Source organism: Procambarus clarkii, chromosome 26, assembly GCF_040958095.1.
Source record: "Procambarus clarkii isolate CNS0578487 chromosome 26, FALCON_Pclarkii_2.0, whole genome shotgun sequence".
Lineage (NCBI taxonomy): Eukaryota > Metazoa > Arthropoda > Malacostraca > Decapoda > Cambaridae > Procambarus > Procambarus clarkii.
The window spans coordinates 12,396,898-12,411,897 of NC_091175.1; the positions used below are offsets into that span (position 1 = coordinate 12,396,898).

General features: G+C 41.5%; 1 protein-coding gene across 1 annotated transcript in view; it reads left to right on the forward strand.

Annotated features, from left to right (window-relative positions):
• Window positions 1-15,000, forward strand: part of LOC123756627 (protein lozenge) — a 69,546-nt gene that overhangs the window by 5,911 nt on the left and 48,635 nt on the right. Inside the window, exons 2-3 of the mRNA XM_069331918.1 lie at window positions 3,221-3,378; window positions 11,886-11,999. Coding sequence (XP_069188019.1) covers window positions 3,221-3,378; window positions 11,886-11,999 — 272 coding nt within the window. The remainder of the gene's footprint in view (window positions 1-3,220; window positions 3,379-11,885; window positions 12,000-15,000) is intronic.

The window sequence follows — 15,000 nt, forward strand, 5'->3', positions numbered from 1 at the left end:
TACGTTAATTTTAATTCTAATAAAAAAAATTGACCTCTTACATAATGAAATGGGTAGCTTTATCATTTCATAAGAAAAAAAATAGAGAAAATATATTAATTCAGGAAAACTTGGCTTATTAGGCAAATCGGGCCTTGCATAGTAGGCTGAGAATTGCGTTCTGGCTACTAGGTACGACATATATATATATATATATATATATATATATATATATATATATATATATATATATATATATATATATATATATATATATATATATATATATATATAATGTATGTAGTAAGAACAAGACCAGAACGTCAAGATGTCAACACAGAAGGCACTGCTCGACAAACAGCGTCCACTACGCTTGATTAATCTTTGTATGTACCCTATTTAACCTTCTGATCCTTAGCTTCTTTTCTCCTTCATGTCTACCCAATGTATACCTTTGTTTACACATGACCCCATGGTTCGATCCATTTGTATTCACCTGACCCGCTATTAGTATAATATATATATATATATATATATATATATATATATATATATATATATATATATATATGTCGTACCTAATAGCCAGAACGCACTTCTCAGCCTACTATGCAAGGCCCGATTTGCCTAATAAGCCAAGTTTTCATGAATTAATATATTTTCTCTAATTTTTTGCTTAAGTAATGATAAAGCTACCCATTTCATTATGTATGAGGTCAATTTTTTTTTATTGGAGTTAAAATTGACGTAGATATATGACCGAACCTAACCAACCCTACCTAACCTAACCTAACCTATCTTTATAGGTTAGGTTTGGTTAGGTAGCCGAAAAAGTTAGGTTAGGTTAGGTTAGGTAGGTTAGGTAGTCGAAAAACAATTAATTCGTGAAAACTTGGCTTATTAGGCAAATTGGGCCTTGCATAGTTGGCTGAGAAGTGCGTTCTGGCTACTAGGTACGACATATATATATATATGACAGTGTCAGACCACGGAGGAAAACTGAAACAGGAATTTCCATAAGTACTTTCGTATATTAATACATCTTCAGAAGGGCGTATATATACTTATATAAACTTATATATTCTTATATACGTTAATATACGAAAGTACTTAAGGAAATTCCTTTTTCAATTTTCCTCCGTGGTCTGACACTGTCACATTTTTAATCACGTGTTTATTTTCGTGATTTACACACACACACACACACACACACACACACACACACACACACACACACACACACACACACACACACACACACACACACACACTTCTCGTGGGGGCCTCGTAGCCTGGTGGATAGCGCGCAGGACTCGTAATTCTGTGGCGCGGGTTCGATTCCCGCACGAGGCAGAAACAAATGGGCAAAGTTTCTTTCACCCTGAATGCCCCTGTTACCTAGCAGTAAATAGGTACCTGGGAGTTAGTCAGCTGTCACGGGCTGCTTCCTGGGGTATGTGTGTGTGTGTGTGTGTGGTGTGGAAAAAAAAAGTAGTTAGTGTAGTTAGTAAACAGTTGATTGACAGTTGAGAGGCGGGCCGAAAGAGCAAAGCTCAACCCCCGCAAACACAACTAGGTGAATACACACACACACACACACACACACACATATATATATATATATATATATATATATATATATATATATATATATATATATATATATATATACAGAGTAACCACGTGTGAAAAATAGAGAATGCTTAACGCATTTTCGGCTAACTCGCCTTCTTCAGAGCAAAGTAAAATGAAGATGATCTTCATTCTACTTTGCTCTGATGAAGGCGAATTAGCCGAAAACACGTTAAGCATGCTCTATTTTTCCCATGTGGTTATTCTGCATACTTGGATCAGTGTATTTGTGATCATATATATATATATAATATATATATATATATATATTATTAAATATGACCGAATAAGTAAGATTAATAATTCTAACACGAATTTTCTCAATCTTTCGTACATTACGCTTCACTGTTGGAGGTAAATCAAAAATCACTTCTCCAAAATTCATTTTTTTCTCCAAAATTCTCCAAGAATTTTGGAGAAGTGATTTTTGATTTACCTCCAACAGTGAAGCGTAATGTACGAAAGATTGAGAAAATTCGTGTTAGAATTATTAATCTTACTTATTCGGTCATATTTAATAATATATGTCTACAGGAAAGACTGCTACCAAAATATACTAATATATATATATATATATATATATATATATATATATATATATATATATGACATTCTTGTATATAATTTGGCCATAAGAACAGTGCAACATTGCAGACACAAGAATCCACCTGCGCCACTCAACAGCCACAGTGGCCTCTCATGCACTTCTTTGAACATAGCAACAACCCCTGCAACACTGCGCTCTGTGCATATAGCGACGCTGCAACTGCATTGCACGATACCCATTACTCCCCCCCCCTCCCCAGCAGACTTGCCTTACTGCCGCTAATTAGCCTCAATGAGTGAATAATACCCCCGGCCGCCACAGACGGTGCTGTTCCCTTTGGTGCGGAACACGTGCATCCATTTGCCACTATTTCTAATAGTGGTTTTAAAAGAGGGAGAAACTCTGGATTATATCCTGCTTTTGGTACGACTGGGCGTTCACAAGAGCAATTATTATTATTATTATTATTATTATTATTATTATTATTATTATTATTATTATTATTATTATTATTATTTTAATTATTGCAGTTCCTCTAATACACAACAACACCCTAGGAATACCCAACGGTTTTCACTTTGTTTTCAATACCCGTGTGACAGGAAGAGGAAGCTTTCTATGTTCATTCTGCAGTCCTATTTTAATTGGGCAGACATATTTTAATTGACCAAGATCATTTGAACTCGTCAGGCCTCTTTTAATTGGTCTGACCTATTTTAATTGGTCAGGCCTATTTTAATTGGCCAGTCGTATTTTAATTGGGCAGCGAATCGACCCCAGTTGAGCGAGGCAATATGAGCGGGTGAGAGAGAGGCGACCCTGAGGTCTGGGTGCGGCGACCACCTTTAACCTCACCACAAGTTCTACTAATACTCCTCTGTGGATGCTGAGTCGTGTTAACAGTGTTCTACTGTATATAACGATGTATTGAGATATAGAAGATGTATTGAGATGTAGAGGATATATCGCGATATAGGGGGGATTATGTTCCATTCCCCCGAGCGCTGCAGATGCATTACGTCCGCCTTTACCCTACTAAACACCACGACTCCCTCCCGGCAGAGTTGTGGCGCTAGGGGCCGTGCAGGACGGGACGCTGGTCACCATCAGAGCCGGTAACGACGAGAACTGCTGCGCGGAGATTCGCAATAACTCCACCATCATGAAGAACCAGGTGGCCAAGTTCAACGACCTTCGCTTCGTCGGGAGATCCGGCAGAGGTCAGTTACCAGGTCATGTTAGGTGTTAAATGAAGGCAGGTGTAGGATACTGGGATTCATGTCTATAAAACCTTTAGTGAATAAGATGCAGAAAAGATCTGGGGTAAATGATGGTTAAATATTGGAAAAAATTCTCATTTGGAAATAGATGTGTTGATTTATGCAACAGATTACTCAGTAACATAATAGATGCATGATTGTTGGATTGTTTCAAGCGAAGGGACTTCTATGTCTTTGCTGGGTACTGCTAGGTACCTGCTAGGTAATTAGTCTCAGCTGGGGGTTCCCCCTGGTCCTCCTAGGTCCTAGCTGGGGGTTTCTTCTCGTCCTCCTAGGACCTAGGCCATGGTAGGCCTAATCCTCTGTTATTGTGGAGTGTATCATCCTAGCACGTATTAGACATTTAAAAAATAGATATTTAAAATATCTAGACATTTAAAACACAAAAATGTATATATATATATATATATATATATATATATATATATATATATATATATATATATATATATATATATATATATATATATATATATATATATATATGTCGTACCTAGTAGCCAGAACGCACTTCTCGGCCTACTATTCAAGGCCCGATTTGCCTAATAAGCCAAGTTTTCCTGAAATCATATATTTTCTCTAATTTTTTTCTTATGAAATGATAAAGCTACCCATTTCATTATGTATGAGGTCAATTTTTTTTATTAGAGTTAAAATTAACGTAGATATATGACCGAACCTAACCAACCCTACCTAACCTAACCTAACCTATCTTTATAGGTTAGGTTAGGTTAGGTAGCGGAAAAAGTTGGGTTAGGTTAGGTTAGGTAGGTTAGGTTGCCGAAAAACAATTAATTCATGAAAACTTGGCTTATTAGGCAAATCGGGCCTTGAATAGTAGGCTGAGAAGTGCGTTCTGGCTACTAGGTACGACATATATATATATATATATATATATATATATATATATATATATATATATATGTATATATATATATATATATATATATATATATATATATATATATATGAAATGTTTAGATGTAATAATAATTGAAAATGACACATATGTAAGATCTATTTGCTATATAGCATAAGGTACATAAATGAGCAATTGATATATGTATATCACTTACTATGAGTCATATGTAGGTCACATATGTCACGAAATTATATATAGCGAGTAAAAAATAATTGTCATGGAGTGTAAGTCAAATATGATGTCACATAGCATATGCAATATGTGAAACATATCGTGTCATATGTAAGTTACATATAGGCAACATACCGTACGGTATTCAGCATCGTTAATCTAAAAGTCACATGTCACCCAACATAGTTCTTACATGTCATGTATATGATACATATATATATATATATATATATATATATATATATATATATATATATATATATATATATATATATATACATATATATATATATATATATATATATATATATATATATATATATATATATATATATATATATACTCACCTAGTTGTGCTTGCGGGGGGGGGGGGTTGAGCTTTGGCTCTTTGGTCCCGCCTCTCACCTGTCAATCAACTGGAGTACAGATTCTTAAGTCTATTTGGCTCTATTAAATCTACATTTGACACTGTGTATGGAGTCTGCCTCCACCACATCACTGTCTAATGCATTCCTTCAAATTACCCAAAACCAATGTGTCACAAAGTACGTCACAAACATGTTACATGTGACACGTGTATGTCACATACATATGTAAGGACACACCTGGGTAGACGTTCCTGGAAAACCTTTGTGTTTTGTCTGGATTTAATTAAGTTCCTGGAGTCTTCCTCCTTAGAGCTAGTGAACCTGAGTTTACACAACACACACAACACACACACACACACACACACACACACACACACACACACACACACACACACACACACGCACACACGCAGGAGTAGAAAATACTTTGGGTGGAGAACTTACGTGTAGAGTAGGTGGACAAAGGAGTCCCTCCCAGGAAGGAAACAAAGAGCCATAGTGAGAAGGGTGATAATTTCAGATTAAACCGCAATAATTAATAATGTAATACGAGGACGCAACCCCCCCCCCCCCCTCCCCCCACAACAGTTGCCTAACTCCCGAGTACCTATTTAGAACACTAGATGAACAGCGACATCAGGTGAAAGGAAACGAATCCAAACGTTTCCCCCGTCCACGTTGAGGAACATGGACAAGGGAACCTTCTGAACGCAGCGAACAGCCTCTACGGGACTAACTGGTTTACACAACGAATCAATTACAACGTGCTATGGAAACTATCCCCCTCAACGCAAAAATCCTCGTCTTCAATGCCTTCGAGGGATAATTAGTTTAGTTTAAGACGTTAAGCCTTTTGTGCGTTGTGGCCAATCAAGATAACGGGTTGGTGTGCTATGCAGGAAAAAAATATTAGAGAGTAGATATGATAGCGACATATGACACTGTACGGGGGACCGAACGAGTAGAGAGAGAGAGAGAACCGGTGTTCAGAGCTGGGGGACCGAACGAGTAGAGAGAGAGAGAGAACCGGTGTTCAGAGCTGGAGGACCGAACGAGTAGAGAGAGAGAGAGAGAACCGGTGTTCAGAGCTGGGGGACCGAACGAGTAGAGAGAGAGAGAACCGGTGTTCAGAGCTGGGGGACCGAACGAGTAGAGAGAGAGAGAACCGGTGTTCAGAGCTGGGGGACCGAACGAGTAGAGAGAGAGAGAACCGGTGTTCAGAGCTGGGGGACCGTACGAGTAGAGAGAGAGAGAGAACCGGTGTTCAGAGCTGGGGGACCGAACGAGTAGAGAGAGAGAGAACCGGTGTTCAGAGCTGGGAGACCGAACGAGTAGAGAGAGAGAGAACCGGTGTTCAGAGCTGGGGGACCGAACGAGTAGAGAGAGAGAGAGAACCGGTGTTCAGAGCTGGGGGACCGAACGAGTAGAGAGAGAGAGAACCGGTGTTCAGAGCTGGGAGACCGAACGAGGGAACATAAATGGTAACTGGAGACTTAGATGAGTCACGGATAGATGTCAGAAAGAACTTTTTTTTCAGCGTAAGACTCTCTAATGAGAGAGGAACCCGATCACCACATTTAAAACCGTCTGGGCGGACAAAGACAGCCTTGTGGACTATGGGAGGGAAGACAAGGCAAGGCTTCATGGCAGGAAATTGGCAGTAAAAGCGAACCTCAGGATCATAAATAGGCTTTAGTTGATTGTAAGGTGGTGGCGGCGCACATTACTTTATCGCAAGTATATAAAAACACAGAAAGACACACACACCTTAAACCTTACCTTAAATGTAAGGTAATGAAACTAGGCGGCGGAAACAGGAGGCCATACGCAGGACACAGAATGGGAGATGAAGTCCTTCATGAAACGGACAGAGAGAAAGATCTAGGAGTTAATATCACACCAAACCTGTCTCCTGAAGTCTACATCAAAAGAATAACATCTGCGGCGTATGCGAGGCTGGCTAACATCAGAACTGCCTTCAGGAACCTGTGTAAGGAATCATTCAGAACCTTGTACACCACATATGTAAGACCAATCCTGGAGTATGCGGCCCTAGAATGGAGTCTGTACCTTGTCAAGCACAAGACGAAGCTGGAAAAAGTTCAGAGGTATGCCACTAGGCTAGTCACAGAACTAAGAGGCATGAGTTACGAGGAAAGGCTGTGGGAAATGCACCTTACGACACTGGAAGACAGAAGAGTAAGGGGAGACATGATCACTACCTACAAAATTCTCAAAGGAATTGACAGGGTAGATAAAGATAAACTGTTTAACACGGGTGGTAGGCGAACAAGGGGACACAGGTGGAAACTGAGTACTCAAATGAGCCACAGGGACGTCAGAAAGAACTTTTTCAGTGTCAGAGTAGTTAACAGATGGAATGTATTAGGCAGTGATGTGGTGAAGGCTGACTCCATACACAGTTTCAAATGTAGATATGGTAGAGCCCAGTAGGCTCAGGAATCTGTACACCAGTTGATTGACAGTTAAGAGGCGGGACCAAAGAGCCAGAGTTCAATCTCCGCAAGCACAATTAGGTGCCATCCCTGAACCCATGTTGATGCTGTGTTACAAAATTCCTTTGCTCCAGATGTTCGACAATCTTCTCCATCAGCTTGCATGGTATGCAGGTTAGGGACACTGGCCTGTAGTTCAGTGCCTCCTGTCTATCCCCCTTCTTGTATATCGGGACTACATTAGCCGTCTTCCAAATTTTTGGCAGTTCCCCTGCTACCAGTGATTTGCTATACACTATGGATTCCATCTGGGCCTATAGCCTTTGTCACATCCAACTGTAGCAAAAGTCTCCATACATCCCCACTGGTAATCTCAAATTCTACTAGTGGTTCCTGGCTATCTATTCCCTCTCTTATTTCTGGAACTTCTCCTTGCTCTAATGTGAAGACCTCCTGGAATTTCTTATTCAGTTCCTCGCACACTTCCTTGTCGTTTGTAGTGAATCTGTCTGCCCCTACCCTCAATTTCATTACCTGTTCCTTTACTGTTGTTTTTCTCCTGATGTGGCTGTGCAGCAATTTAGGTTGAGTCTGTACATTGCTTGCGATATCGTTTTCATATTGCCCTTCTGCCTCTCTTCTCACCCTGACGTATTCATTCTTGGCACTCTGGTATCTTTCTCTGCTCTCAAGTGTCCTGTTATTTCTATAGTTTCTCCATGCGCTTTTACTTTGCTGCTTAGCTAGCCTACATCTCTGGTTAAACCATGGGTTTCTCATCTTCATTTCGTTGTTTTCGTGACGACAGCATGGGGGCCCTCGGCCAGGTCGATGCCGTCCTCCGTGGAGATGAGCTGCCCTTCGTCAGGACGATGCCATCAACCGTCAGATTCATGCCGTCACCCGTCAGCTTCATGCCGCATTTCGTGAGATTGATGCCGTCATCCGTCAGGATGATGATGTCCTGCAATCGGATAGTGACTCGGATAGTGACTCGGACAATAACTACGGCTAGGACGATGACTAGGGCTATGGCACGGACGAGGGCTCTCACAGTGACTGGAACTTTGACTTGGACTTTGACCCGGACTTTGACCCTGAGGTGGACTTGGACCACAACTATTAGATTGAAAAGTTGGTTGTGACCAGTGGTCATCGGCGGTATACTAGGATGGTGTTCGGTAGTGTGAACGGTGATGTTGTGGGGTTGTGAACGGTGGCGTTGAGGGTCTCTATCACACTCAAAAGAGTCTCTTGAGTGTGATTGAGAGATAGGTCAGGTTTGGCTGCTGTTCACCGCGTGTGAAGGCAGCTGTTCACCGCGGCCAGTTGAACCAGCACAGGCTACGGCTCCTTCGACACCGTCACGAAAAGCTTCAGCAGACCTTTACTTATCTATCAGTGCCTTATCTATCAATGACTCTAGTGTCTATGTCGATGTTGAAGCTCACTCATCCCCCATGTGTAGTGAACTGATAGAAGCCCTGACTCTACAACAAGATAACGCCACTTATGGGTCTCCTGAATGCAGAAAATTTACCACCCGAATCTGTAACCTGCGATATGAAGAACACCGAGCGGTAGGTCCGGAAAATGCGCATTTGGCCAAAATTCCTGGAATTGACACCCTAAATGATTGCGATGAAGCCACTCTCCTACCGAACCTCTTCCTTCCTGACTTCCAGGAAGCCAAAACTCATCATATGCAGTTACGAAAGAAGGAGAATAAAAAATAAGATGAAAGAAGACGCCGCCAGAAAACAGAAAACCATTTAGAATAACGAAGCACCGCCAATGCTACTCTTTCTGACCCCGTATCAGCGCCTAGAAAGTTGTGGTGTTGTTCCAGCATCGATTCCAGACAAGCAGCTGGGTTTAGCCCTGGCACTTTATCTACAACTTCAGCGTTTCCTCTCACTGACTTCTCTTCAGCTGTCCCCCACTTCAAGGCTCGCCCTAATGGGTATCTTATCCTGTATATACAGATACAATAGACCCCCCAGTACTCAAGTTTCTGGTGCTCATTGGGTGCATAAGTCTTTCCCTCACTCCACTACGGGCTCACCATAGCCCATGCTACTTGGATCTTTTAGTTCCAGGTAGCGAATCTTTAACAACAACAACGTCTTTCCCTCACTCGATGTGGTCTCATCTACGACGTGTGACGGAGGAAGTACAACGTCTTTAAATAGTGAAAGAGTCACGCTTTTTGTGACGTAAATATGCAACCCGTTCTCGCAAATTTAATAAGTCAATATTGACTTATTAAATATGTGCATAGGTGACATACTTAACATAATAGATACCCTTAAAAAGATTCATAGAAAACACCGACCTTACCTAACCTTGTTAGTATCTTAAGATAAGCATCTTATTGCTTCGTAATTACAATTATTACCTAACCTATAATAGGTATAGGTTAAGTAATAATTGTAATTACGAAGCAATAAGATGCTTATCTTAAGATACTAACAAGGTTAGGTAAGGTCGGTGTTTTCTATGAATCTTTTTAGGGGTATCTATTATGTTTAGTATATCACCTATGCACGTAGTTAATAAGTCAATATTGACTTATTAAATTTGCGAGAACAGGTTGCAATATTATACTCAATTTTTCTTTAGTGTTAAGCCAAAGTCAGGTTTTGTTATCTGTGTTTATTTTTAAGTAAAGCTTTTAATTTTTTTTTTTAATTTTTCAAAATTTTAATTTTTTTTTTTTTTTATTTAATGTGAATGGTGAATTTATTTAATGTTCTTTCGCTATCTCTCAACACGTCACTAATAACCTAACCTAACCTAACCTAACCTAACCTAACCTAACCTAACCTACCTAGTCGGAAGTCAGATTTCAATTGTCAAAAATTTATGCAAATCGTAGGTATAATTCCCATCATTCCCTTCATCTACTTGCTACACAGTTTGTTAGAAACTTATTTAGGAATATAAAAGGCGAGATTCTTACATAATAACCAAAAACCATTTGACAGGTTTGCAGTTACCTAACAATGGACTGGACCTACAAGCATCCCGCCAAACACACACCGAAACTACGACGTTGGTACAACGTTCGAACAAGTTTTAACACTTCCTAACCAGTTATAACAACCAATATAGCAAGTTGTAACAACGTTCTAATACGTCATAAACACGTTAAGCCAAGATGTAACAACTTTATTACAAGTTGTAACAAGCGGAAAATAGAGACAGTTTCGGTTTGTGTTTCCAGGGATAAGTCTTTGTTGTCAAAGAAAAACAGGGGGGGGGGGATCAATGATGTCAAATGTTGTTTATTTCCTCTCACTAGACTTCAGAAACATGATAAAGTTGATGCCCTTGCTAAGCTTCCAGTAAATAAAGACAATGTTTAATTTAATGCTGAGCTATCAAATATATCCAGCAAGTGTCATTAAGCGAGAACTCTTACATGAATTGAGGGAGGGGGGAAGGTTATCAGGGGAAAGCGCCAAGCCATTGCGACTATATAGCATTTGGAAGGGGACCAGGATAATAATTAGGGATGGGACGAGGGAAAGGAATGGTGCCCAACCATTTGGACGGTCGGGGATTGAACGCCGATCTGCAAGATCGTTAGGTGACACTCTGTGAGAGGAAATGGTATATTTTAGACTACCAGTTCGAGCCCCCTTCTCCCCTCCCCCCCCCCCCCCCAGCAATACTTTTTTTTAATTAGGATATTAAACTCAAGCTTGACAATGCTCAATATTGTATAGCTGTATAGCACATATGGGCAGCTGTATACCACATATGGGCAGCTGTATAGCACATATGGGCAGCTGTATAGCACATATGGGCAGCTGTATAGCACATATGGGCAGCTGTATAGCACATATGGGCAGCTGTATAGCACATATGGGCAGCTGTATAGCACATATGGGCAGCTGTATAGCACATATGGGCAGCTGTATAGCACATATGGGCAGCTGTATAGCACATATGGGCAGCTGTATAGCACATATGGGCCTTGTCGCTAACACCAGCACACATGAACCTGGCCACTACCGCTCATCCACATAAAAAACAAGCCTCATGCACTTAAACCAAAAATAAGAAATAAATAGAATAACAAACTATAGTCCCAAAATAGCGCATATCTTCCCTACTCTCAGCATCCGCAACCACGGGTATGGCAACACTCCAGATGCAGTGGCAGTTGCCGGTTTGTAAATACGCCTTTAAGATCCTTCCCGCCAAAAATCTCCGGCGCCACTCGACACCGTCGCCGGCAGAAGGTGCTAATTGAAACCCAGGCTCCACGCCCTGACATCTGGCCCTTTACGATCAAACCTGACCTTTTATGTTGTTACATATCCACATGGTCTCTGGACGCATGTGGTGGCGAGACTCACTCTCTCTCTCTCTCTCTCTCTCTCTCTCTCTCTCTCTCTCTCTCTCTCTCTCTCTCTCTCTCTCTCTCTCTCTCTCTCTCTCTCTCTCTCTCTCTCTTTCTCTCTCTTTCAGGAATTTGCCGTTCTTCACCATGTCTCACCATCCCCCTTGTGTCGCCCACAGGCAAGAGCTTCCTGCTGACCATCACCATCAGCACTACGCCCCCTCAAGTCGCCACCTACACCAAGGCCATCAAGGTGACGGTTGATGGGCCCCGGGAACCTCGCTCCAAAACCCGTAAATCTTCACTCCACTTTTGTTGTAGTTGTTGCTATTATTATTATTAAGGTAGTTAAGGTCATCCGTGTTGTAACTGTTGTTTGGTGTTGTGTGTGGGGTAAGGATGAGTTAGATAAGCTGCAGGCGGGACCAACGAGATGAAGCTCAACTTCCGCAAGTACAACTAGGTGGGTACAACTAGGTACTCACCTAATTGTGCTTGCGGGGGTTGAGCTTTGGCTCTTTGGTCCCGTCTCTCAACTGTCAATCAACTGGTGTACAGATTCCTGAGCCTACTGGGCTCTATCATATCTACATTTGAAACTGTGTATGGAGTCAGCCTCCACCACATCACTGCCTAGAGCTTTCCAGTGATGTGAGGTGAGTACAACTTGGTGAGTACAACTAGGTGAGTACAACTAGGTGAGTACAACTAGGTGAGTACAACTAGGTGAGTACAACTAGGTGTACTAAGTGTAATAACATCTGCATTCTAGGCGACTTAAATTTTTAGAAAAACAATATGGACAAAAAACTGAGAAGTGCTGAGACAGAAGAGGTTAGTGGGGGTGCAACTTTCTACCCTTCTTTCTCTATGTCTCTTCTTCATTTAGCCAACAAACCCACCTCCCCATCCACTTGTCTCCCCCCCCCTCTCCTCTCATCCCTGGTCAATGGCTCACTCCTTGAATCAATACTCATTTCCACTGCCTGTCCCACACCACAGCACGGTGCCCATACAAGGTCAGACGAGCTGCCAAATTATCCCCTCAGGACGCCAATTTCAACCACACTTGACCGGCAGTTTGTTTCCCCCCTCGCTTGTTTTGTCACCTGTTTGGCTGGTGGGTAGGGGTTGAGGGAGACTAGTGGGTAGGGGAGACGGGAAGGAGAGTGGGGAGGGGTTGGTTGGGGTTGGGGTAAAGGGTAGGAGAGAGGGGTGGGGAGTACGCAAAAAGAGTGGGTTGAAGATCAGGACGTGGGAAGAGAGGGTAGACTGCACAGTTTTGGATTGTCAGAAAAACACTAAACACAAGTTTGAGAAGACAGGAGTAGCAGGGTAGTGAATAAGAGCAGCAGAAGATAACAAGAAACTACTAACATCTGAATATCTGGGGAAAAGTAGAAATGAAAGAAAATTTCTATTCAAGAAAGTGGCCAGACGGTCTAGGGTTGTTAAGACGAAGGGGGAACGACATTGATTTGAGAACAGTATGGTAACTAGTGGCGAGACTGAGAACAAGTTAGACTGTTAGAACATTCTCACAGGGAGGGGCATGAAGAACTCAACAAGTTTCAGGAGGTCTTAACAATAGAGCAAGATGGAAGTGCCTTAATTAAGACAGTATCAAACAAAGCAACTCTAGTGGTTGCTGAGATTATCAGAGATGAGATAAGGAGGTATCTATATAAACAAGTAACGACTAATGCTGTTTGATGAGAAAAACTCAGTATAGATACTAATAAACAAGCAGAAGCCCAAATGCTCGCAACTTTTAATATATATTATACAAAGTCACTAGAAACAATCGACCTACCAAAAAGTTGGAAGACAGCCAAGGTAAAATAAATGAGACACTGAACTACAGGTCAGTAATCCCAGCTTGTATACCATGCAAGATGACGAAGAAGATGGTGAGGAAGAGACCAGTAGCCCCATCTAGGAAAAACTCACTATAACTCACCTTCAACACGTGTTAAGGGAGAGTATAACTCTCGCCTCACAATCCTGGCGGAATACTGTGACTGGTCACCATACATCACACCAGACACTGAATAGTGAGCAAGTAACACTTCCTGAAGGTATTTGTTACTCTTGCTGACCCTTAACTTAGTGCCTCATCAATATAATGTGTGCCTTAGTGCCTCATCAATATAACACTCTCACCTCACGCTACACTTACCACCGTCAAGTGTACACACTGAATAATTCACTTGCTTGCTCGTGGTTTGCTTGGTAGTGTATCACTGGTATTGGGTATCCGTGCTTAATCCAAAGTCATCTTTGCTCTGAGGATGGCCTGAAATGCCGAAAACGCGTTCAGCAATCTCTCGTTTTTCAATGTTTTCGTGATCATTCTGTGTGATAAATCGATGCTTCTGGCACGAATCTTGTAAATATTTATATTCAATTTTACTTGAGAAGGAAGTAAAAAGGAAAAAAACTCTCTGAAGGTCATTTTACAGTTTTTATAGTCTGATGCTAAGATATGTATTTCGTTGATCCTGTCAAAAATTTTTATGGTTGCACCCACTTTTTTAACAGTAATGGCTGTTGGGTACGTGCCCAACATGGGTGAGTTGGCATAAATGAAACGAGTACCACTTGACAAGGGTGGCAAAGTAATTCACTCCCCCCCTCCCCCCCCAACCACGAATCTTGCAATATAATTCTAATTCGACTCTAAATTAATTTTTCTCTTTTCTTTCTAAAATGTAAAACATTATTGACTAATGGCCGAAAAATTTTCCAACAAAATCTAACTCTGATACTTTTCATGTAATGTGTGTTTATGACGTCATCAACACCGGATCCCCAATCACCACATTCCACCAATCATTCACACACCTGCGTCAACCACCCATACACACACACCTGTGTCAACCACCCATACATACCTGCGTCACGTCTCGAACATGTTCCCGCGGCCTCCAGATTGGTACCAACAGAGAGAGAGAGAGAGAGGGACTCCGCTTCACACAGAGATATGACGGAGCCCAATAGACTCGGGTACGAGTATGCCTGTTGCTTGACGGGTCAGAGGCGGGGGAACAGAGCTGAACATCAACCCCCAGCTTATACACAATTAGGTGAGCAATGTGCCCGTATATTCCTTGTCCACTTTATTCTCTTCATGCTACTCATTTGATCTTGTTGACATTTTTTTCTCTTTTTTTCTCCTCATCCTTTTTTTTCTCCCTTGTCCTTCTCCCCTCCTTCCCCTCCTTCTCCATCTTCTTCTCCTCCTCCTCCTTCTTCCCTTCCTCTTCCTTTTTCTCCTAAACTTCCATATCCAAA